The 24,270-nt window shown below is 48.9% G+C and overlaps 1 protein-coding gene across 1 annotated transcript in view; it reads left to right on the top strand.

The window, feature by feature from the left end:
• Positions 1 to 24,270, top strand: part of VWA2 (von Willebrand factor A domain containing 2) — a 38,465-nt gene that overhangs the window by 7,888 nt on the left and 6,307 nt on the right. Inside the window, exons 2-10 of the mRNA XM_081267763.1 lie at positions 1,350 to 1,411; positions 4,789 to 4,863; positions 5,995 to 6,128; positions 11,101 to 11,210; positions 17,360 to 17,554; positions 18,904 to 19,037; positions 19,568 to 19,700; positions 21,229 to 21,284; positions 23,462 to 23,569. Of these exons, the coding sequence (XP_081123889.1) occupies positions 1,360 to 1,411; positions 4,789 to 4,863; positions 5,995 to 6,128; positions 11,101 to 11,210; positions 17,360 to 17,554; positions 18,904 to 19,037; positions 19,568 to 19,700; positions 21,229 to 21,284; positions 23,462 to 23,569 (997 nt within the window). The 5' untranslated portion in view covers positions 1,350 to 1,359. The remainder of the gene's footprint in view (positions 1 to 1,349; positions 1,412 to 4,788; positions 4,864 to 5,994; positions 6,129 to 11,100; positions 11,211 to 17,359; positions 17,555 to 18,903; positions 19,038 to 19,567; positions 19,701 to 21,228; positions 21,285 to 23,461; positions 23,570 to 24,270) is intronic.

The following is a 24,270-nucleotide window of genomic DNA, read 5'->3' on the forward strand; positions in this document are numbered from 1 at the left end:
GGCAGGTGTGGCCCCTACCTGAGTGAAGAAGCCACACTATCTGCCCTGTAGTGGGCGGAGCTCTGAGGTACAAGGAGGTTCAAGTTCCCCTGAGCTGACGTGGCTCCATGGTTAGAGGGAAGCATGTGGTTTGGGAGCTGGAGACCTCACTGTGTGACCTCCTGGGTCCCCTCCCGTTTGGATTCTCCACCACCTCTTTCATCTGTCTCTGTATATGCCTTGCTCAGTCTCCTTTTCCATTATACAGTAACCTGTCATCTCCTTCTTTGCCCCACCTAGGTGGGGGATGTTGCCCAAGGATGAGCAGTGTCCCCTGAAAACACCCCCTGCCCCCGCCATGCACTGCATATTCAGATTCCCTGCAATTCCAAGAAAGGCCCAGAACAGCACCTTCATGAACATGACTTGGGTGGTTTTAGGCTTTCCTGTAAATCAGAAGCAGCAACATTTCCTGGGTGATTTTGATTTTTAGGGCAGCTCTTAACCTGCCCTGCCAATCCTCTGAATGTCAAATCTGAGAAGTGTGCTGTTCTTGTAGCTGGGGACTCACATTATGCCCCAGCAGAAGTGACGGAGCGTGTCGGACAAGGAGAGAAGTCATCTGGGTTTGGTGCAGGTTGAGGGAGCTCTGTGAGCGGCTTGAGATGACCTCACAGCTAAAATTAGAAATAAATCTCAGGTGTGTGCTCTTACGGAATCAGTTGCCGTATTGGTCTATTGTTTCTTACGAAAAGCATTCACTTTATACCACCCTCAAGGCCTCATGGCATTGAATATTACCCAGACTAGGAGAATTCTTCAACCATAAAAACTTAAAAAAAAAAAAAAAACTTTTTTCCCTTCAGCTAGATTACTGTTTCCTTATAATGTAGAAAATGCAGACTTTCTTCAACTGTCTCAGCTAGGGAAAGTTTGGGTGACTTGCTAGGTTTCAGAAAATGAGGACATTGAGCTCAAATCTTCAACTTGTCAGCTTCTAACTCCTCATGAAGAAATGCAGACCCCCCAAAGGGGAGTCATTTTACCCAGGCACAAGTGGCCGGCCGGGCTGAGCGCCAGGACTCTGAACTCTGCAGAACCCTCTCAGGGGCTGTAGAGGAGCCCGAGTGGGTTGGGGGCAGGTGTGGTATTCTAGGGAAGATGGCTGCGGAAAGTCCAAGTTGTTGGAGTAAAGTGGCTTTTTGGGAATCGGTGTCTTCTCCAGGTGACTGTCTGATGGCAAAGAGGGGCCTCCAAGGGTCCTATTTGTGGCCTCAAAAAGCTAAGTAATTGTCATCTCCTTCAATGGCATGACTTGAACTGTTCACAGGACTCATTACTAATGCTGCTTTTCTTTTCCTGGCCTGTAGTTACGTCAACATGCCCACTTTCCTGTTGCTGGAAGCCATCTGTATTTTCCTGTTTTCCAGAGGTAAGAATTTTTTTTTTTTTTTTTTTTTTTTTGCAGAGGGGGTAAGACATTGGACATCTGATTTGCTTCAGACACTGTTGGTGTTAACTTTTAGATCCATTTATGTCTCCACTTTACATTCACCTCCCTAGTTGAAGCCCCATCATCTTGTGCTTGGACCACTGCAGTAGCCTCCTGACTGGACAGCTGGGTTCCCTAGATCCTCCTCCAAACCATTTTCCACACAGCAGCCATTTCAAAAATGCAAATCGGATCATATCTGGACCCTTATCAACCCCACCTAAGACTTTTAAGTGATTTTTCATTGCTCTTGACAGGTCCTGTGTGATCCCGTCTTATCTCAGGTCCCCCGTGGCACCCCTTCTCCTGCACACTTTGTACTGCAGCACCACCCTCCTTCCTGCCCTGCCTGGCACCCTTGCTCCCTCCCTCCAAATAGTTTACCCCCTCAGCCTGGGTTACCCCCTTACCCAAACATTTGCTGGCCTGGCAAACTCCTACCCATCCTTCAGTGCCCTGCACAGTTCCCCTTGGACCCTCAGCTCAGGACAGACTCCCACAGCCTCTGTTCTCCAACACCTAATACAAGACTGGCTCAGGATGCTCTTCTAGAAAACCACCGTGGTGGCTACAGCACTGAGAGTCATTTCTTTTGCTGTCCTCCCTGGTGTGTTTTGGTGACAGGTATTTTCTGTCGTCTTAGTTGGCTGCTATCTCCACCGGCCTATCCTCCAGAACCTGGGCAGACCCAAGGGGCTGGGAGTAGGAGGCTCCAGTCTGGCTGCTCAGTCTGCCGGTCCCCCAAGTCACGGAGTGCACATGAGGAGACTTAGACTTGGTTAGCAGAAGCAGTGGCAACTGTGCGTTAAGTAGCTCCCCCTTCCAGGGGAGACTCTTCAGTGTTCCTAGATTATTTCACAGAGAGCATTAGATGTCACCCAGGCTCACAATGGGCTCATCCAAAGAATGCCACCTGCCTTAACTCCTGAGCACATGGTGCAGAGGGGCCCATTTAGTTCATGGAGCTCCTCTGACCTTCTGTCCTGATATGGTTGGCTGGTCTCCTGCTAAGACATTTAAAAGAACACTGTATTTCTTCTGTTATTTGCAGGATCCTGGGGATTCCTCAGCTACTGCACCCTTTGCCAATAATTCCTGGACCCACGTCTGGGAACCTCAGTGCTTGCATGTTGCATGTAGAGAGCTGGGTTAGGCTGTGAGGGTGGAGGAGGGAAAATGTACCTGAAGGGCCTCTGGGAACCACAGGGGGCTGTATTCTGACAGGCCCTACATGATCTGGGAATGCCCTGAGGCAGAAAACCCGAGTGTTGAAGGATTGCCCCTGCCTCTCTGGAAGATGTTGTCCCTTTAAGTCTGGTCTTCCCCTGTACTTTGTCCTGTGTCTGCCCTGGTAGCAGAACAGCTGTGCAGACTGTCTTAGATCTCATGTCCCACTGCTTTCAACTGTGAGGTTCATTGCTGGTTCAGCATAGTGACCTAGGTGACCTAGTCTCCGTGAATAGAGACAGGAGGCCACATCAGGGGGCAAGAACTCAAATGTATGGTGGGGACACTACAGACTGGTTTAGTTTGCACTGAGGCCCAGAGAGGGGAAGGGAGCTGGGGAAGGTAGGACCAGCCGGGGTTCGGGGGTGTTGAGGAGACAGGTGGAGCAGGGCATTGGTTGCTGGTATTCCGCCCCCACCCTACCCCCACCCAGCATGCTCTTCTGGTGCTCCCCTGGATCTCCTTCCTGGCAGTTGCAAACCCTTGAGCCCAGGGCCCCGTGTTGTGTGATTCTCCTTCCCTCCGCTGCCTCCCCTCTCCTCCTTTCCTCGCCACCCTCGTGCTGCCCCATCTGCCCCCTGTCCTGGCTTGCTCCTGGGCTCGCACCCGGCCTTTGTCCTCTGTGCTTTCCCACAGACATTGGTATCCATCAAGCAGCGACCTGGATACTCCTGCCACTGGACGTCTCTGTGTGGTGGCACAGCCTTTTCCAAATCCCCACACATCCAAACCCCAGGTGGCCCCTCGGTGTCTTCAGGACATTCATCATTTGGCTTTCCTGGGGATTCCTTGGCATGATTTCCCTGTCTTCAAAGTTTATTTTTATTTATTTATTTTTTTTTTAAGAAAGAGAGAATTTATTTATTTTTTATTTTAGTTCTCGGCGGACACAACATCTTTGTTGGTATGTGGTGCTGAGGATCGAACCCGGGCCACACGCATACCAGGCGAGCACGCTACCGCTTGAGCCACATCCCCAGCCCCAAAGTTTATTTTTAAAATTTATTGAATTTTTTGGTGCTGGGGACTCAACCCAGGCCTGTGCATGCCAGGCAAGTGCTTTACTGCTGAGCTGCACCCTCAGCCCCAGGGTTTATTTTTAAAATTATTACTGATTGCTCATCTGCCACAATTATTATTTGACTGTATATCAAAAAGAATAAAAGAAATCATCCATGAACTTCTTACCCAGAAACTTTCAGCCCTTGTTTATATTAATTGTATTGACCAAGTATTGTCAACATTTGTTCATTGACTTCTCTGCTTGGGTTTTTGTTTTCTCTTGCACAAATGACACTGAAGGAGATGGTCTTAATGCACCTTTTCTCATCTCTAAATTGTTTTCCCCTTGAATCAATTTCTAGTTGCAATATACTATAGAATCAAAGGGTCTGCCTTTTTATGATTCTTAATTCATTTAGCCAAACTTTTTCAGAAGGCTTGTGCCAGCTTACACACATTATCACCATCAGAAAATTTTCTTCCAAATATTTAAATTTAGAATTTTATTTAGGTTTTCACATTTTAAATTGTCAAATTATAGAATTTTGTCACTTGTTTGCGATTTTTTCATAGTGTTTTTCTGTGAATCTGCTTCTATAAATTTTGTTCACTCCAAGGTTAATTTTTATGGAGGGGAGATGCTTTGTCTGAGGGCCTGGCAGTGGGTTAGGGTCTTCCAAGGATATACCTAGATACAGTGAAAGGTGCTGTACCCACGGGGGACAAAGGTAGGACACCTAACCAGCGACAGAAGTCTTCAGAATCACAGGCCTTCCCTATCCCCTCTACAGGTATTTTAAACTTTTCAAATTCCCAATTTAAATATAAATATACCTCACAGGAGTGGGGCATTTTGTTAATGTTCTCTATGTGGTGATTACGTACCTCTGCTGGGGACTGAACCTGGGCCTCACACACACAGCTGCCAGCCCAGCCCTCCCTGTGGGACCTTGTGCAATGCAGGTATCATCAGGCCTCCCGATGATCTGTTTCCTGCCCTGTTACCTGTTTGTCCTGGTCCTCCATGGAGGTGAAGACTCCTCTCTGTCCTATCTCTGCATGACGGCCCCCGGTGTCTTCTCTCCTAGTGTTGCCCTCGCTCCCTCTCCAAGAAGTCCATGCGAGCAGAGAGACCATCGGGAAGATTGCAGCCGCCAGCAAAAGTAAGCCGGCATTTACACCCAAACCCCCGTCCAGATGTCCCTGAGACAGGCCTAGGGAGGCCCTCTTCCTCCTGGGTTGCCACCCATTCCTGGCTTCCTTTCACTCTGTGACCAGAGTCATTTTCCCCAAACAGGGGCCTGACCACGTCACTCTGCTTGGTTAAAAAACAAACCAAAAACAACAGCCAATACAACCTCAGTAAATCCATGTTGCTGAACTTCTTGGTCTGTACCTCAAGGCCTCTGTCACTTGACCACCATCTACCCAAACACTCTTCCATCCCTCCATGATCCTCCTCCTCCTCCTCCATCAACATCCCTCCATGTGCTCAAGCCACACCAGGATGTACCCAGGGGCACTGCCTGTCCCCTATCCTCTCTTGTGAAACCCTTCTTCTGCTTGCAGCCCCAGTGCTGCCCTCTGGGGGGCGCCATCTTTGTGGTGCTCCTCTGACTTTGGTTCCCTTGTACCCTCTGGTGAGGTCAGGGGAGCCAGACAGCCCAGGATTAATCCTGGCTCCACCACTTCCTGGTCCTTTGGCCCTAGGACAGTTACTAATTTATCCTGTACTCTGCTTTCCTCATCTGACCAGTGAGAATAAAAATAGCAGATCTCCATAGAGTGGTGGGCTGGGGATTTGGGGGTGGGGGATAGCTAAAAGATATAGGATTTCTTTTTGAGGTGATAGGAAATGTTCTAAAGTTGACTGGTGATGATAGAATACATCTGTGAATATTATAGAAATGTATGTTGAATTGTACACTTCAGCTGGGTGAATTTTGAACTATAGTAATGATTCCTCAATAAAACTTTCAAAGATATAAAATAGTCATCTGTCTCAGGGTGGTCATGAGAATGAACTGAATTAGGTTTCTCAAGCGTCTCAAGAAGATCCGGCATAGAGAGAGGCGTAACCAGGGCTGTCACTATTGCCACTTGAACTCTTGAGCAACGTGGCCTCACCTATCAGGGTGCCTGACCGTGTTCTGGTCTAGGCTGTGGTACCAAGGCTGGTCCAGGAGCTGTTCCTCACAGAGCTCAAACTAGCGTTCATAAGCAGGGACTTGATGAAAGTCTTTGTGATATGGAAAATCTAGTTCAGTTATTCCTGTCTGTCCCACTCTCCCCAGTGATGTGGTGCTCGGCTGCGATGGATGTCCTGTTTCTGTTAGATGGCTCTCACAGCATCGGGAAAGGGAGCTTTGAAAGGTCCAAGCACTTTGCCATCACCATATGTGACGCTCTGGACGTCAGCCCTGGGAGGGTGAGTATAAGTCTTGTTGATCTTCATATTAGGGTGTCTTTGGTTGCAAGGGACAGAAGTCCAAACTTAACCCATTTTGTCCCGTTGTCCCACACCTGTAAAAACCTAATATGATAAATGTAATTGCATAATATAGAATATAGTAATTTAATATTCTAATTATAATATTACTGTAAAAATGTATATAAGCTCTAAATCATGTTTTCCAACCTATTTTAAGGTACCTGTGTCAATTTCATGGAAATATTAACAGAACTGAACACTTGGCATCTAACAGGTTAAATAGAAGAGGCAATTTACTGGATTTTGGAACTGGAAAGACCAAAAGGGTCAGTCCCAGCTATGGCTCCAGCACAGTGGAGGCTAGGGCTCAGTCGAGCTGTGAAGCACCCTCTCTCCTTCCCCTCACTCTTACTTCTTTGGTTGACCTCCTTCCAGGAAGGTTTTCCACAGCAGAGTTGCCCTGTGTTATCCTTCAAGCTAGTGGCCCCAGGAAAAAAGAAAGTGGACTTTCCTTATAGGTCGGGCAAAATCCCCAGGAGGGCTCCAACTGGACAGGTGTAGGTCACATGGTAATCCCTTGGCCAATCTCAGTGGTCACGGAAGAGAGTCTGTCTGGACCCGAGTCAGTTGTTCTTCCACGTTTTGAGGCAGAGAGGGACCATGTGGATTGTTTCCCACTAGGAAAAGAAGTGGTATTTGCAGAACAATGAGAAGGAGGGCACACTGAGCAGACCAGAGTCTTGACACTGGGGCAGCTCCTACCCTCTCTATTGGCTTGGAAAGATCTCCTGTGAGTTAGTCCAGATAGTTATTTTCATTTCTTATTTTTCCTGGCTTCAAGTAGTAGGTCTTAAACATCAGCAGAGTGTGGTAGCCATGGCTCTTGTCTCTAAAAGGGGCAATTTTTTTTAAACAACCCGATAGAAAAATTGGCAATAAACAGAATTTTGAGAAAACAAAACACCAATGGCCCTTAGGCATGTGAAAAGATGCCCAGCTGAACTCAATGCTGTAACGTGTCTCTGACTGATGTGTCACTTTTTGTTTACTGGATTAGGAAAAATTCCAAAGTTTGGTGGCATGCTGCATTAGCACATCTTTAAGCAACTGCTGGGGGAAGTGTCAACTGTGTGACCTACATGGGGCAGTCTAACAGCATTCATCACAATGACCAAGGCTTGGAACCTTTGGCCTAGCAATTCCACTGGGGTACTCTGTGGCCACTTGCACCCATGCAGAATAATGCTCTTACGGTTTACTCATGGATACTTGTAAAAGATTCTAGCAATCCAAATGTCCATTGATACGGGACAGATAAATCCACTGTGGTGCATTCACATAATGAAACACCAGGCAGTCGCAGGAAGAGTGAGGGAGCTCTCCCATATGGAAAGACACAGAATAAATTAAGATAGAAAGTAAGGGTGCAAATGGTGTGTAGGATACCATTTTTATGTAAAATGAAGATGAAAGAATATAATTCATTCTGTCTTTGCTGGTGTGTGCCTAAAGAACCGAGGGCTTTGTAACAGGCTAAGGGCAGTGATTCCTGCTGGGGGAGGGGCTGGGAACTGAGCAGTTGGGTTATAAGCGGAGGGGAGACCCAGCCACAGACTTTTGATTTTATACTTTTTGGATTTTGAGTCATGTGAACCTACTCAAAACTCAAATAGAAATTCAGAAGGACATTTTGGTATGAGAAGCCGTAATTATTTGAATTCCATAGTCACCTACAAGTTGAGGAAGGAAGCGATTTTTCCAGGCTGACATTCCTGAGCTAATCTTAGTAAAATCTCTAGAATTTAGGATCAAGGATGGCTTTTAATGAGGGCCAGATTTTCCCTTGAATGGCCTGTCATTTGGGAGTGTGAGCAGTCTCACAGGGTCATCGGCAGACACCATAGCGGACTTCATTCCACCCAGGAATGAGCAGTCCGGAAGTTCTACCTGGAGTGTCAGCCCAGGCAGAGGACTGCTGAATCTCTATCCTACCCCAGGTAGGGTGCTTCTTTGCAAATGATTCCCTCTGAAGTTTCACTAGTTCTTCCTGGAAGAAGTGACATAAAGATGCTGTTGACTTTGGGATTGATGTGGTGTGTTCTGACATGAGTGGCCTCGAGACCCCAAAAGACGGAAAGCCGGGAGAGTTTGGATTATTGGTGCATGTTTTGCAGATAAAGAAACAAGTTCAGGGAGGCAAAGTTACTTCCTGGGGTCACACAGCAATCTCAAGAGAGCTAAGTGTGGAGGAACTGGGGCTCTTGACTCTCAGCCCAGAATTAGCTCCATGGGCCATCTGTCTCTCTTGTGGGTAGCCACTGGGATGGGATGGGTGGTGACACTCAGTTCACACCCTGCTTTCACACAGCAGATGGACAGCCAGATGTGGCAGTTTGGAGAGAAGGGTATGGGGAAAGGGTAAGAAAACCATGACAAAAATACTTTATGATAGGACCAGATCCTGAGTTTGGGGAGCACTCTAGCTCAGTGTTGCTAGACCACATTGAGAACCTGGCATGAAGTTCTAGGGTTGATTTCAGGTTTCATATTGGCAAAACACACAGAGCCCAAGATGGCCTGGTGAGTGAGAGGAAACATCTATATTTGGGGGACCTCGATTATCATTTTCACATGGGAGTCCAGAAGGGCTGTTTTGTTTTGTTTGTGGTACTGGGGATTGAACCCAGAGTTACTTTACCAATGAGCTACATCCGTAATCCTTTTAATTTTTTATTTCAAAATGGAGTCTAAGTTGCCGAGACTGGCCTTGAACTTCTAATCCTCCTGCCTTGACCTCCTGAGCCACTAGGATTCAGGCATGGACCACTGCATCTGGCTATGACTCTGTTTTTTTTTTTTTTTTTAAGAGAACAGAATCTGAGTGTTTAGGGAGTTAGATCTGGACTGGACTTGAAAAGATATTCTGTAGCAAGACCTGGGAAGTCAAAGAATTGGTGTCTATCTGGGTGAGCATGTGTCTTGACCTTCAAGGTGCGTGAACAGACCTTCACGCTGTGGAAGGGATTTAAGATGGAGTCGTGTGTTCTGTGGCTTCAGATTTTGGTTGTGTTGTTGGCTTTTTGTGTCTCCTCTTGCCTCCAGGTCCAACGCATTTGATTCGCACCTTATTTTGCTTTCTCAGGTTTTTTAGGAAGAGCTTCTCAAGTAGCTTTAAATTAGGGCCTTTTATGAACGCTGTGTTGTTGGGGTGGATTTCAGGTGATTGAAGCCTTCCTCTCAACACTTAAAAGCTAGGAAGTTGACTTCCTGGCTCTAATGGTATAATGGTGGCAGAACAACTGTTGTGTGGTGAGAAATCTGGGCGGGTTTGCTTCTGAGTACAGTAAACTGAAGATAAAAGGCAGCTATTTTGCTCCCAAACCACCAATTAAATTAAATGCCTTAACTACTAACTCAGGCTGTTTTCCGGCATGTTTTGTTTTGAAGTTGGATCCTTCCTGTTTTAACCCCGAGTAAACAGGCCCAGCTGTTCTCAAGGGAGGTTTTTTTTTTCCCCTACCTTTTAAAACTAATCCATTCATCTGTTCAATAAAAAGATGTTCAGAGCGAAGTCTTCTGCCCACACGTTTTCCATTTACCAGGTGCCCTGCCTGTTTTCTTGAGCCTTCCAGAATCGCTTCCTGCAAATCCAAGCAACTATGAATAGTGTCCTTATTTCCCCCCTTTTACACAAAGGGTATCTTAGTCCTCTCCACATTCTGTCTCTTGTCTTATTATCATCACATCATCTTGGAAATCTTTCCACCTCTGTATACAGATTTATATTATTTTTTAATGACTATCCTTTTTTATTGGGCCTTTTCCCAATTACAAATGAAATTTCCCTTTACATCTATAATTAGAAACAACACTTACTATGGGACTATACAAATTTAGGTCAAAATAAAAATATGTGAGATTTATATTGTTTTTTTACAGCCAACTTCCGAGCTTAAGGGTTTCCCACAGTCTAATTAGCCAACCCCCATTGTTGGGCATTTGCTATGCAAATGTACCGTGAGTCTATAATCCTCATTTCCTGTATGTGGAAGAGAATCTGTAGGATAAATTCCCCACAGCCCTTTGCATTTTTAATTTTCAATTAATAATAATAAATTGCCTTCATGGTGAAGGACACCGGATAACTTGACTGTTTCCCTTCTTTGGATTTGTTTCTCCTGTGGCCTCAGTTGGCACACGGAGCCTTCACAGGGCTGTCACTCTCTCGGTGCAGAGGAAGTTCAGCTCCTCTGTTGCTCATCTCGGTTTTGGGGGCTGATTGTCCCCCTGTCTGACTCTGGCCTAGCTTGGCAGGAGCAGGTCTGGAGGGGCTGCCTGACTGACAAAAGACGTGCACTCTCACTGTAGTAGCCATGTCCACCCTTGATGGGGGCTGGGGTTAGCTTCCCCAGACCCCTGGGTTGGGTCAGCAGGCATTGGCTGCTGAGAAGCAAGTGGTGTAATGGAGCCAGAGGGAAGACCAGAGAGCTAAGGGCAGGGGCCTGGCTCCCACCCTTGCTAGCCGTGGGCAAGTGGGCCTTTGCCTTGGGCCACATCTTTATTCCCTGCAGAGTTTACTCTCCCCAACAAAAATGTGGGCATTCACCAGTCGTGCCTCTGTGGCTAGATGGGACGGAGCAGGACTGGACAGCAGTGTCGGCCCCGGAGGCCGTTGGCCAGTGTGAGCAGAGCTCTGTCCTAGGGCTGCTCACAGCTCAGCCAGGAAAGCTGCCAGGGTGTCCCGCTGCGTTGGGGGACGTGGGTCAGGACCCACGCAGACAGATTAATGGGGACCGCAGACAGATTTGACCACACGCTCCAGCTGGTCTTGGAGCCTTCTTTCAGGGACAGTGGTGAGAGCTCTGGCTCTGGGATTCATTGAGTGGCCAGGAGGCAAGGTTGCTGGCCTCTCTCGTCCCTTCTTGCCTCTCTGGAATATTTGTAATTGGGCCCCTGTCTCCCGCTGCAGGTCAGAGTGGGAGCCTTCCAGTTCAGTTCCACTCCTCACCTGGAATTCCCCTTGGATCCATTTTCAACTCAACAGGAAGTGAAGGCAAAAATCAAGAGGATGGTTTTCAAGTATGTATGATCAGATGCTGCCCTGGTTGGGATGAAGCCGGCTGCTCTTAAATCCTTCCCTTGAAGAGCTCGGCCCTGCTCTTGGCCTCAATGAGAGCACGGTGGGGGGGGGGGGCATTACTCCAGCTGCGAGTAGCGTGTAATGAAAATTCCCTCCTCAAAATTCCCTTTAATTACATAAAAAGTGTCCCAGGTGGTGATTTAAATACCAGTTTAAAAAATATTTGCTGCTATTATGTGTAATTGTCTAATGCATGGAAAAGGACTTTTGAAGTTGCAGACTGGGAACTGCCATGTCATACCTACAAGGATGGCTAAAATAGAACAGATAATAACAAGGGTTGAAAAGGATGTGGACAGAGAGAACCCTCCTACCTTGGTGATAGGATTTAAAAGCCAGGTTGTCACTTTAAAAACAGTTTGGCAGTCCCTCAGAATTTTAAATATAGAGTTATCATATGACCTAGCAATTCCACTTGAAGAGGATTGAAAAATATATGCCTCCACAAAAACATGCACACTAATGTTCAGAGCAACAGGGTAATCGCTCGTGTGCAGTTAACATCTGGATAAGCAAACTATGGTACATCCGTATAATTAATCTTATTCAGCCATAAAAATGAATAAAATACTGACTCATGCTACATCATGGATAAATCTTAAAAGTGTGTTAGTGAAAGCAGCCAGACACAGAAGGTCACACAATGTATGATTCCTATTTTTCCCCCAGTGCTGCAGATAGAACTCAGCACCTTGCATGTGCTAGGCAAGCGTTTTACCACTGAGCTATACCACCAAGCCCTAGATTCCATTTTTATGAAATGTCTAGAACAGGCAAATATATATGGAGGTAGAAAGTAGATTTGTTTTCTGCCAGAGCTGGTGGATTGAGGAATGACTACTAATGGGTATAGGGCTTCTTTTTAGGCTGAAGAAAATATTTTGGACTTTGTGATGATGCTAGAACAACTCTGTGAACACACTAAAAAGTCACTGATGTGTGTATTGTAAAAGGATGAATTTTATGGTCAGTGAAGTATGTTAATAAGCTTGTCATAAGAACACTTTGTACCTATTATATGCACACTACATGTAATGTGCATTTGCAAGGGGAAAAAAGCCTAATTGTTTAAATTTAGGACTGAAAGTCAAAGTCCATTTGGATGACTTTGTTTCAAATGATTCATCTGAAAAACCAAGTGAATTTCAAAGAATTGGTACAAAAGGTGCACTAGAGATCATCTAGAATGTCTTTCAACTCCGTTTTACACGGGTGGATGCTGACCCCGCCCAGCTGTCCTCCCCAACTCCAAATTAGTTGAGCCTCATTTCAGTTGTATTGAGAGTCATAACTTAGGGCTGAGAGTATTATTCATGCCATGAGACCTGGAGTCACACTAAGAATGTGCCAGATGAAGGTGCTTGGGAGGAGGACGAAGCCTCTTCTGTATCTGAGCAAAAGCGGCTCTTTTTTTGGGAATGTGCACATCAGCGCTGAAGTAGCCTAACACAACTGTAAGAGGCCACAAACAGGGAGGGAGGCAGTGACTCATTTTTGGCCATGGTTGTGGGGTCACTGAGGACACAGAAAAGGAAGATGTTCAGGAATGCTGGCTGCTGAGGGATGGCCTCCCCTCAGCTCCGTACCCTTTATCTGCTGGGGAATTTTAAATGCTGGGCTGATCAAATGGCTCTACCTAACCCCAAGACCCACTTGTCTTTCCAGACCAAGGCAAGACCCTAAAAGTGTGTTTGACAGCTACCTTATTACTGTTAGCAAGAAGTTATTAGTCAAGCCTCCCAATATGGCGCCCTATGATGACCCATCAGATAAAACGCTGCGATTGGTTCTTGAGTAGAATTCCTGGCCGGTTGGCCAGTGCAGGCTGCTCTGCTCATTTCACTATTCTCAAGAACACAACCTGGGTTTTCTGTGACCCAGCGGCTTCTACGCCCTCTATAGCTTTGTCAGGACTCTGTGACAATCACCACTTTACCTTAGCATGAAATCTCTTAGAGCTTTCTTGAGGCATTTAACATTTAAACATAGCTTTTAGAATAGTTAGAATTATGGCGCATTTTTACTTAATATTATTTGTGTACTTCTGCTTGACACTGTATTATTTTTCATGTCAATCCTTTTTAATGATTATCTAATCCAAAGAATTCAGCTACCACAGTGTAATTAATCATTTCTCCTTCCTCAAAAGGAAATATTTAGGTTGGTTCTAGAATTTTTGTTTGCTTAAAAACCAAAGATGTAACCAACTTCCCTGTACTGACTGAGTTTTCTTCTGGAGTTGTTTCTCTGTCTATTCCACGGCTGGCTCGATTGTGTCAGAATCACTTGGGACTGAGCAGAATTGGTTGAAATATAGATTCTGGGGCCTGGTGATACTCCTACCAATTTGAACTCCCTGGGAATAGCATGCAAGAATCTATGGTGTTAAATCTCCTGGGGGATTTTATGCAGGCTAGAATTGGAGACTAAACTCCAAAGATAAGCTGCTTATGGTGGGCTGCTGGTGGTTCATGAAGATATTTGCTACTGACGGAGCACTTGAGAGCCTAGGAGGTGCCGACACAGCATTTGATTCTCAGGCAGCACCATGCCTTTCCCTACCCTAATATGGAGAGAAACTGAAAACTTTTCCAAGTTGACCTGGCTAAGCTATCACAGTAGTGATCTTTCAACCCCTGGACCCATGAGCCCCTGTTCCTAATCACTTGGTTATGCTGATAAAATTTAGATTCCATTGCCCCCCCCTTCAATAAAACCCCCCCAAAAGTCCATGCATGACAAACACATAGCCCTTCCCCGTGAGTCTCCAGCTTACCACCCATGTTGGTCCCATTTGAGAGAAATTAGGCACATCTTGGTGCACTGGCCTCAGACCTCCCTATCTGGAACCAGCTCTTGAACTCAATTTGGAGATAGAAATGCTTCATGGAGTTAGAAGTGGGATCTTCTGGTCTCCCAGAGGTCAGAGCCATTGGGACTCTCACCTGACCTTGGCTGGAAGCCAGCAGACAGTGCTCCCGAGGGAGAGGCCCAGTGGGGTGAGAAGAGGAGAAGGTGCAGAGCATGAAGGGTGGGCACCATCAGGCCATGCAGGCAGGTGACCTGGGCTCTTGTCCTCGGAATTTAACTTTTCTCTAATCATAGGCTAGTCTCTGTGAACAGGGAGGCCCAGTCCCACTCAAAAAATTTGGACAGCAATAGTCCCATGCCTGAGGGATGCAGTGAATTTCATGTGTGCCTTTCCCTCTTAAAAAAAAAAAAAAAAATCTGGGTTTAATCCAATGCTTCCCCTGCCAGTGGTGAATGAACAGGAAAACAGTCTGACTCTGACTGAAGGGAAGGTCTGTATGAAACACAAGAACAGGATCATAGAGAACAAGTGCTTTTTTTTTTTTTTTTTTTTTTTTTTGGTTCTAAACTTTTGAACTTAAAAAGAGCAGTGATGATCAGAGGGGTCCAGGGGACAGGAGATATACTGGGGTGGAGTCCTGCAGGGTCCCAGGCCACCCACCTCAGCTTCTGGGGAGACGAGAATTTTGTGAACATATAAACAGAAGAGTATAGAACAGGAATAGGTAAATCTTTTCAGAAAAGGCTCATATAGTAAGTAATTTTAAACATTCGCAGGCCACATAGTTTCTGCACAGATATACATAAATGATTGGAGTGGCCGTTTTCTAATAAAACTATCTACAGAATGGGCAGTCTACTAGATTTGGCTTTTAAACTCTAATTTGCTGACCTCTGGAGAGGAAAGGGAATTGGCTTCAGAATCAGCCCAGCTGGGTTTAAACTTGAATTCTGACCTCCACTGGCTGGGTAAGAGGCAGGTGGCTTGATGAGCCAAGTAACCGGTTGGTTAAGAACTGGGGTCTTGGAAGCAGAGGCCCAGGATCTAAGTCCTGTCTGCACCAGTCATGAGCTGCATGGCCATCACCATCTGTGTGGTGATGTGGAGGTGCTCAGTAAATATCAGCAGTTATTACTGATTTTCTCTGAGCAGGGTTCCTTCTCTGTCACACGAGCATATTGGCACATTTTGCCATACTTGCAAGAGTTATATTCAGGAACAGGTGTGTGCAGTGCCTGGCACACAGTGGAAGCTCAATGCTAATATCTCTTGAACATGGGAGGCAATCTGCCCTCCCAGGAGTTCCAGAGGAAGATTCTACAGATACAGAGCTTTGGCAAAGAAGAAGTATCATGAGAATCAGAATCCACTTGGTCATCATTGGTGTCTAATGTGTGATCTAGCACAGGGTGAGTTGTTGGTGGCATTTAGGATCCACCAACATTAGTGTTCTAGTTCTAGTCCTCCATGACAAGCCTGACGCCAAAACCCTGCTGTATTCACTAACTCCCAAACACGGTTGGTATTGCTCACCCCTGTCTTTGCTTACGCCCCTTCCCCTGATTGGAAAGGCCACCTCCCCTCCCCTCCTGGTTTACCAAGGCCCCATTTGAACCATCCTTCCCCTCTGAAGCCTATTTCTGCTGCACCCCACAGTGATTCCCTTTGTGACTGTGGTTCAGGGTTGCATGCTTGCGTCGGTATCTCCTCACCTGGATACTGGGAGTTCACTGAGCGGTGGGACCAGGTTATGCACTGCTTGGTTTCCATTTCACTGTCTTCCCTCTAGCAGTTCACAGTAAATACTAGTGGCTGAGAAAAGGAGTTTTGTAAATTGATGGGAGTTGCTGCTACGTATTGTCAGTTGAAGTGTTAATTCTAGGAGCTGTCCATTCTTCTTGACATTTATTAACTTAGAGCTCCACAAAGAGAATTGCCTTTTAAGAGCTGGCAGAAGATAGAAAGCGATAAAAGTAGAGAATATTCTGGGTGTGCTCCGTAAATCCTTCCCAGACACCACTTTCATTCTCTTTCCACATCTCTCTGCTGAGTAGAGGACTTTGAGGACTGAGAGGAAGGTGGAACCACAATATGAAAGGAGCCTGGATTCCTGTGTAGCTGCTTGGAGGGGAGCCAGCCAGGAGAGATACCGGGGCAGAGAGGCCTGCAGCAGATTTGCATGGGCAATAGCCACTTTTAGTGTTAAGTTAGAGCAGCTCAGCACACGGACACATAATTCTGGGCCTGCGTTTCATGTCAATTGGACGTCTTCACATTGGGAGAATGACTCTAGGCTCTGAAGAGGGCTGAGTTAAGACAGGCGTTGTCTGTGCCAATAGAGCACAATCTGAGTATAAAATGTGTGTGCCCCACCCCCCTCTGAGTCAGCATTTGAGTGATATCCAGCTGGTGTTTTTCTCTTAATCACTGTAGTGACGCTCATGCTCATGTTTGGACATGCAACCACCCATTAAAAGATTTGGCTACAGTGGGACAAATCAGTGACCTAAAATCTGCTTGAGTGAGTTACTGTTTTCTGACCAGCTGACTCTCAAAACCGGCAGTCATCTTTCCAAAGGGGCACCTTCAAGAGCCTCCTGGTTCAAGATTCAGCAGAAATCCTGCTGAGGTTCCAAGACCAGTCCACAGTCCCCACAATGGGGCTGTGAGAAGGAGACAAATCCTGCAAACCTTGCCAAATGGAGGAGCTCTGGCCCTGTCCCACTGCGGCCTGATCTTCAGGTGTTCAGCCAGCTCTGCCTTCCTGCCACCAACCCCACACCTGGACAGGGCCCACAAAGTCCTGAATCATGGAAAAAAATCTCACCAGAGTCTTGCGCCAAGCCCCGTCCATCACTCCTACAGATTCTTAATACAACTTGCCCCAGCTAAGTTATTTTCCTGGTCCCAGAAGATGCTGAGCCATGTCAAGAAGGGGCTGATGTGGAGAGGGAGTTGTGGGGTACATTACGGACTAAAGATGAGACTCGGTAGCCTGGAGTCATTACTGGGGGTGGGGAGAAAACAAAATCCCTGCACTTACAAGGGAGGGCATTGGAACCTAGCATAATGGGAGTACAGGGTGACTCCTAAGTCCACGGAAAAAGTCAGCCTCCACCATCATTATGGTTTTGAGAGTGGTACTGTCACTTGGAGCCTCTGCTAGAAGTCGGCGGCCGTTCCCTGATGACAGGAGCCATCGATCGCCTGCTGTCTCTCCCACTCACCTCCTGTCCTGCTGACTTTTCTTCTCTCTTTCCTTCTCGGTGCCCTCAGAGGGGGACGCACAGAGACGGGCCTTGCTCTGAAGTACCTTCTGGACAGAGGGTTCCCTGGGGGTAGAAATGGCTCTGTGCCCCAGCTCCTCGTTGTCATCACTGATGGGAAGTCCCAGGGGCACGTGGCACTGCCCGCCAAGCAGCTGAAGGAGAGGGGCATCACTGTGTTTGCCGTGGGGGTCCGGTTTCCCAGGTAAGGGCTTCAGGGGTCCTGGCTCTGTCCTCAGTGGTCAGCCAGGGGACCACAACAAGGCCGAAAGCCTTCCTAGTTGTGGCAGGAGAGCTGGGAAAACCGTGTTCCTCGCTGGGTTTTGTCTTTTCCTCGCTTAGCTGTTTTGGGCTCCAGTGTACAGGGTGTCCCAATCTTTGGAAGCCTGAGAAGGTGCATTATCTCCAGTTTCGTCTAAACAAAACTGGAGGACAGAAACTCAACTTAAGCTTATTTAGGCAGAAATGGAAATTTGTGGTGTCATCTCACTTCTCTGGGTAGGTAGGCGGGAGCCAGGGGCTTCAGTGTCATTAAGACTCTCTCTGTCCCTCGAGAGTCTCTGCTCTCCTCTCTGCCTGGTGGGCTCTCCTCTCTGCCTGGTTCTCAGGAAGCTGGCACTGGGGCTGTGGGTAGTGCTGCAGCTCATGCCTTAACAGGCAGGCCCACCCTGGAGAGGGGCCCCTGGGCCAGTTTCAGATAATCCAATTCTGGTTGGCCTGAGTCACAGCATACTCCTGGTACCAGGGGAGTAGGGGGCTGTGGCTGGCTGCCCCTCCACAGTCGCATTTGTTCAAACGCTGGACCAACCCTTCTGTGTGCCAGATGCTGAGCTGGGCACTGAGAGAAAGGTCTGCTTCACATGAATTCAGACAGGAGGGGGAGTTCCACATTAGTGATTTCAGAGATAAATGAAGTTTTTGCCCTAATGCCAAAGCCTGGTGCACTTTGATGGATTTTCAATGGTAGGGTTCTTCTCTCTGCATTGCTCACCTGTCATCCCATAAAGAGGCTTCTCAGTGTCATGTGATCCTTTCTTCAGGTCCGGGTATCATCGTTCCACTTGTCTTTTTTGTCATGGGCTCTGACGATGATGCCGTTGAACATTGGGGCTGCTTCCCCTGGACGGCCCCGCATTGCCGGGGTTCCCGTGTCCACCAGTTAGAATACGTCAGTGTTTCCCGTCACTAGCTGGTTTGCTTTTCCCATGCCGTTACTTCAAACCACTTTCCTCCGTGTGCTTTCTGATTGCTTTTATTCTAGCTATGGGTTTTGCAAATCAGACAACTGAACCTGTCAGGACTGTGCCTCTAATAAGAGCCGATGGTTCTGAGGGTGAGGAGATCCCTGGATTTTAACAGTGCACAGGGTGACCCCTGGCTGGGCTTTCCGTGGCTCACTTCTCAGTCCTCGCCCATATCCGAGACGGATGAGGTTGCTGCAGAGAGGCCTCTGGGTAGTGGGATGCTGTCCACAAAGAGCCCGTGGTCGGGGAGATGGGTGGGCAGTAGGAGGGTGGGCGGGGGATCACGTGCTGCCGGGACTTCTGGGCACAGGTGGGAAGAGCTGCACACTCTGGCCAGCGAGCCCACGGAGCAGCATGTGCTGTTGGCTGAGCAAGTGGAGGACGCCACCAACGGCCTCCTCAGCACCCTCAGCAGCTCCGCGCTCTGCAGCCCTGCTGATCCAGGTAGGACGGCCCGGCCTGCGGTGAGTGGCATTGCCCGTGTGGAGCGGGGTGTGGGGTGGGGCAGTGTGCCTCTGCCCTGGACTCTGACCCCTGTCTGGGTTTCTCAGCTGGAGCTCTGAGCTTGGCTCTGGGGGTGGGGGTAGGGGTGGGGGGTGAGGGGCCCAGACCTGGTAGGGCTCCTGCCGCTCTGTGAAGGAGCCACATCTGCTCCCCTGCCGTGGTCAGCACAGAGGGGCTCTGGAAGCTTGGGGCTGGGCATCCTCATCAGTGTCTATTCCTGAGCTAGAGTGACTCTCATTAGGTGGAAGGTACACAGCTGCACAGTCTGGAACAGCCAAGTGGGGCAGCCATGCACAGGAGATTCTCAGAGACTGGCCCCTGGCCCTGGTTCTCTGCCCTGAGAGAGGCGCCAGAAGTGCCAGGTCCAGAGGCAGGGTGGGACCCTGGGAACAACCCTCTGGGGAGCGGGGGTGAGGTGGGGACATCACCCTGTCTCGCTGTGTCTTCTCTGCCATGTGCCGTGGACACAGACTGCAGAGTGGAGGCTCATCCCTGTGAGCGCAAGACACTGGAGACTGTCCAGGAGCTCACTGATGGTGCCCTGTGCTGGAGAGGGTCGCGGCAGGCTGACGCTGTGCTGGCCGTGCGGTGTCCCTTCTACAGGTTTGTCCATGTGGTCTGGGGGCAGAAACATTGCAGGACCTGGGTGGGAGTGGAAGCCCCCAGTGCCGAGGCCTCCTGAGCTGCAGGGAAAGCCGCACTCGGAGACCTGGCGCTTGGAGGTACAGAGCATGTGACGGGGGATGAAGGGGGAGCCAGGAGGAGCACTGGGGAACAAGGAGGGCCTAGCTCCCAGCGTCCGTCTGTCTGTCTCACGAACACAGCCCAGGCTGCCTCAGGTGGTTGGGGGTAGGGTTGCAATTAGAAACAGAGTCACCTTGGAGGGCCTTGCAGGGCACGTGGCATCGCATCCAGACCTAAGGGAGGTGGAGACAAGCCTTGTACTGATGGCTGTCGACAGCCAAGTCCCTGTCAGCAGTTTCTGCCCCAACAAAAGCTGGGGGAGGGGTGGGGCCCACAGAGTTTTCTGGGCCGGGATTTGCGTGTTGTGGTCACCAGGACTAGACCTGGAGGGAGGAAGGTTTCTCTTTCATGAGCTCGCAGCTCGGCACATGTTTTATTCGAGCCACTCCCGAGTTCTTACTTGACATTTGGCTTTTATCCCACTTGACCTCAGGATAGGCCCTGCCCAGGGGGTCAGCCCTCTCAGCCTGCCTCTGGATGGGCAGCCCTGGACAGGATCCTATTGGACGAAGCCCTGTTGAAGAACTTTAGATAACTTTTTGCCAAGTCCCAAGAGCCTCCTTAGGTGAGGCTGGAGCTGGTGCTGCCTCCAACACAGAGGGGGGCTGAGGCACTGCTCTTGCTGCAGCAGGGTCCATGGCCACAGAGACTCTGGAGGGCAAGTCCCAGTGGGCAGCGTGTGGGCTTTGGAGTCAGATGGTCCCAGTTAGGGTTTCAGCCCCGGGGTGGCCAGTGACCATGTGACTTTGGTCAGCCTAGTTCAGCCCTCTCAACCCATTTCCCCACCTACGAGATGGAGATCCCCATCTCTTCAGGTGGCTGTGGATTCAGAGTAGCAATGGGGACACCTGACTTGTGGAAGCCACCTCAGCACGGTGGCTTTTGTGTTATCCCAGGATGCCGGTACTCAAGCATCCTCATGTCAAGGAGCCAGGTGGTCTGCAAATCCTTCTGAACTCTGGGGGCTTCCTGGGGACAGTGTGTTCAGATCAGATACAAGGAAGGCTGGGGCACTCGGGAGGCCTGGCATCTTAGCTACTCAGTCCCCTTCCCTCATCATCAAAGCTCCAAGGAAAGCAACTGAAAACTACAGATAGTCTTACTGTCCAGCAGAGGGCACTGAACCAGAGAAGGATACTAACACACCTGGGTCACACAGCCTGACGGTGGTGGCCCAAGTCTCAGTACTCCCCTCACTCCCCGCATTGTGGGTAGTTTGAAATCTTCCCTCCTCTCTGTGATGGTAAAGTGAGGGTAGAGTCCAGAAAGAAAATAAGGAAGTCCTCCTCGACCCACTTCTGCATTGGAATCTCATATCAGCTTTCATGTTATAAATAGTCATCTTTAAAACCTTTGATCTCTCTATCTCTGTTTCCTTGGGTTGTAGCTGGAAGAAAGTGCTGCTCACGCACCCTGCCACCTGCTATAGGACAACCTGCCCAGGTATGGTCTGCCCCCCCTGGATTCTCTGGCTCCTCCTGGGCCTTGGGTCCAGATTGGTTTGAAAAAGGGGCGTTGACAGTGCTGGGGCAGAGGGTGGAGTTGGAATGGGCCCTGGGGCAGAGGACAGGGCTGCAGCAGGGCAAGAGCCTCCTCCTGAGGTAGAGGCCCGTGCTTGTTGTGGTCTTTCTTCATCTGCTCCTGATGATTTTGCACTGATAATGGAATGACGACTTTGGAATTAGACCCCCTTATCCTCGGCTCCTTGGTGAGAGACACAGGGCCCTTTCTCTTGAGCACCAGCTTTCTAGACTGTTCACACCCAGTGCCAAACTCAGGGCAAGATACCCAGTCGGTTCCCTCCTCTATAAAAATGGCATACTGTTTGCCCAGCATCGGAGTTCCCTATTCCCCCTCCACACAGTAGGTGGTCCCATACCCAGGGACCCTGTGAAGGTTCAGCAGATAATTCCCATGGATGTTCTTCCTCCCCTGTGAAATCCCACACCAACATGAGGAATTGGCAATGCCTTTGTGCACCATCAAGCGTGGTTCCTGGTCCACCCTGACTGCTCCTCCCCTGGGGTCACTGACCTGGGAGCTGACATCACCCCCACGTGTGTGGTTGCCCATCCCTGTGTGAGCTTGCTTGTCCTGATGGGGCAGGAGCCCGTCTCTGGAGACACAGCCAGTGGTTCATGCACAGACGGGCAGCCTTCCAGGAATCGGGTGATCCCAGGCCTCCCTTTCAGTGTGTCGGTTCTCACATCACTGGCCTCTGGGGACAAGCGGGGCACTGAGAAGGCTGCTACTCAGAAGTTAGAGTTGGAGGATTTATGGTTTGGGAACCAGGGCGACTGGGTCTGAGTCCCCACTCTGCCCCTTGCCAGCCATCTGACCTTCCACCCGTGACTGCCACTCACTGAGCTGCAGCTTCTGCATCTGTAAAGTGGCAGGTTTTGCAGTTCCTACCTCCTAGGGCTGTAACAGTGAGATGGGGCCATGTGTGTGGCAGTTGGCATGGTACCAGGCCCACAGTGGATGCTCAACTGGAGGCCTCTGATGCTGCAGTTCCTGAGCCCCCAGGAATTTCTCCGATGCTCTAGCTGCCAGGACAGCAGGCCCAGCAGAACTCCCAGAGTCAGCCTCAGTACTTTCTGGCTTTGGAAAGTCTGCACTTTTATTTCCAGTGACATGGCCACCAAGTAAAATATCAATATTTTCAAGCAAAAAGGACACAGCTCCCCAATCCCACTCATGACACACTAGCTGCTCACCAAGCCTTCTGAGTACATGAGCACAGGAATCTCCTGCTTGTTCTCATGGGGCTTTACTGCAGCTGGCAATTATTGGTGAGCACATTAATCAGGAGCTGAGGTGGTGATCCCAGGTACCAGCAGTGAGGCCCTTCAGAATGGGCCTGATTTTGACTTGGGCATGCTCGCCTGTGTAAAACATCAACTCTGAGGCGTCATTCATAATTGGCACTTTGCAGCCCAAAGCAAATGCTGCGTCACCTCTCAGGGAGTGTTGGCTTTGGGCTAAGACTTTCTACAGATTCATTCATCTCATGCATGTAGTAACCCTGTGGCGTAGGGTGCAGTCATCAACACCCTTTCTGGATGAAGATGCAGAAGTGAGAAGAGCTGAATCTAGGTGCCTGACTGCAGGATGTGAAGGCTCACTGTTGCCGTGCCAGGCTGTAGGGACCCTTAAGAACAACCACAGGCAGAACTCGAGGGCCCTTAAGCTCCCAGCATTCCCTGAGTCTTAAGACACCCCTGCTGTCCTCTGGATGTTACTGAGCTCGTCACCCTTGGCAAGCTGCGTGCAGTGCGACTCATGGCTGCCCCTGGCTCCTCTAGGCCTTCTCAGCAGCTGTAGTAATTGTGGCCTGTGTTCCTGGTATCAGAGCCCATGAGCATGACCCTGGGTGGGCCTGTAATTCACACAGGGCCCTACCAATCCCCCGCTATGTGTCCTTTATTAGCCCCACCCAGGCCCTCCTCCAGGTACTTGTTGGTTTGTCCCCTCTCTGCCCCAGGTGGTATGGTTGGTTTCCTACTGGGCACTGGGGAGGAAAGGGGCTCCCGGGCCCTGCAGAACTCAGTCCCTGGCTGACCAGCACTCTTCACTTCTGTGCCAGTGTGCATGGCTCTTATCTGGTATCTGTCCGACAGGCCCTTGTGATTCCCAGCCCTGCCAGAATGGTGGTACATGCATTCCAGAAGGACTGGACAGATACCACTGCCTCTGCCCACTGGCCTTTGGAGGGGAGGCCAACTGCGGTATGTATGTGTGGGACTCGCAGGACTGACCACTGGGGAGCAGGTGGAGCCTGGGCTCCCCCTTCTCACCTCTCATCATTCTAGCTATTGAATAGAATCAGCCCTTGAATTTTCAAGCCACCTACTTTCCCAGTACTCCGCCCATCTAACACCTCATGTGGTGTCTGAATAAATAAGTGCTTCATGAATAAATCATCCTGGTGGCAGAGCTCTGGCAGGACAGTGGCTCCTGGCTGATATTGGAGCATCACTGAGCCAGCCCAACTCTGTGGCCTGGTTCTGGGCAGAATTTTTTCTTCTTTTTCTGCAAAAAGAGAAACGAGGAGCCCGACCCCCCCACACCTTTTTTTTAAATATATTTTTAGTTGTAGATGGACATGATACCTTTATCTTTTTAATTTATTTTTATGTGGTGCTGAGGATCAAACCCAGTGTCACACGTTCTAGGCAAGCACTCTTCCACTGAGCCACAACCCCAGCCTCCCTTTTAAAGATGAAGACTATATAAGCTTCAGCTACAGGTGGTTGAGTTACAAGTTGATGGAATTTGCTTACCACAGTGCTTGACACATAGTAAGGGCTTGTTAAATGTGATTTTTAAAGTGACTTTTTAAGTGTAGTGTTAGGTTCACTGGAGACTCATATGGAAACAAACAAATGTTGACCCCATACCTCACAACCCACTGCCAGAAGGGTTATAG

This window comes from Spermophilus citellus (genome assembly GCF_964194105.1).
Source record: "Spermophilus citellus genome assembly, chromosome: 15".
In the NCBI taxonomy this organism is placed as follows: domain Eukaryota; kingdom Metazoa; phylum Chordata; class Mammalia; order Rodentia; family Sciuridae; genus Spermophilus; species Spermophilus citellus.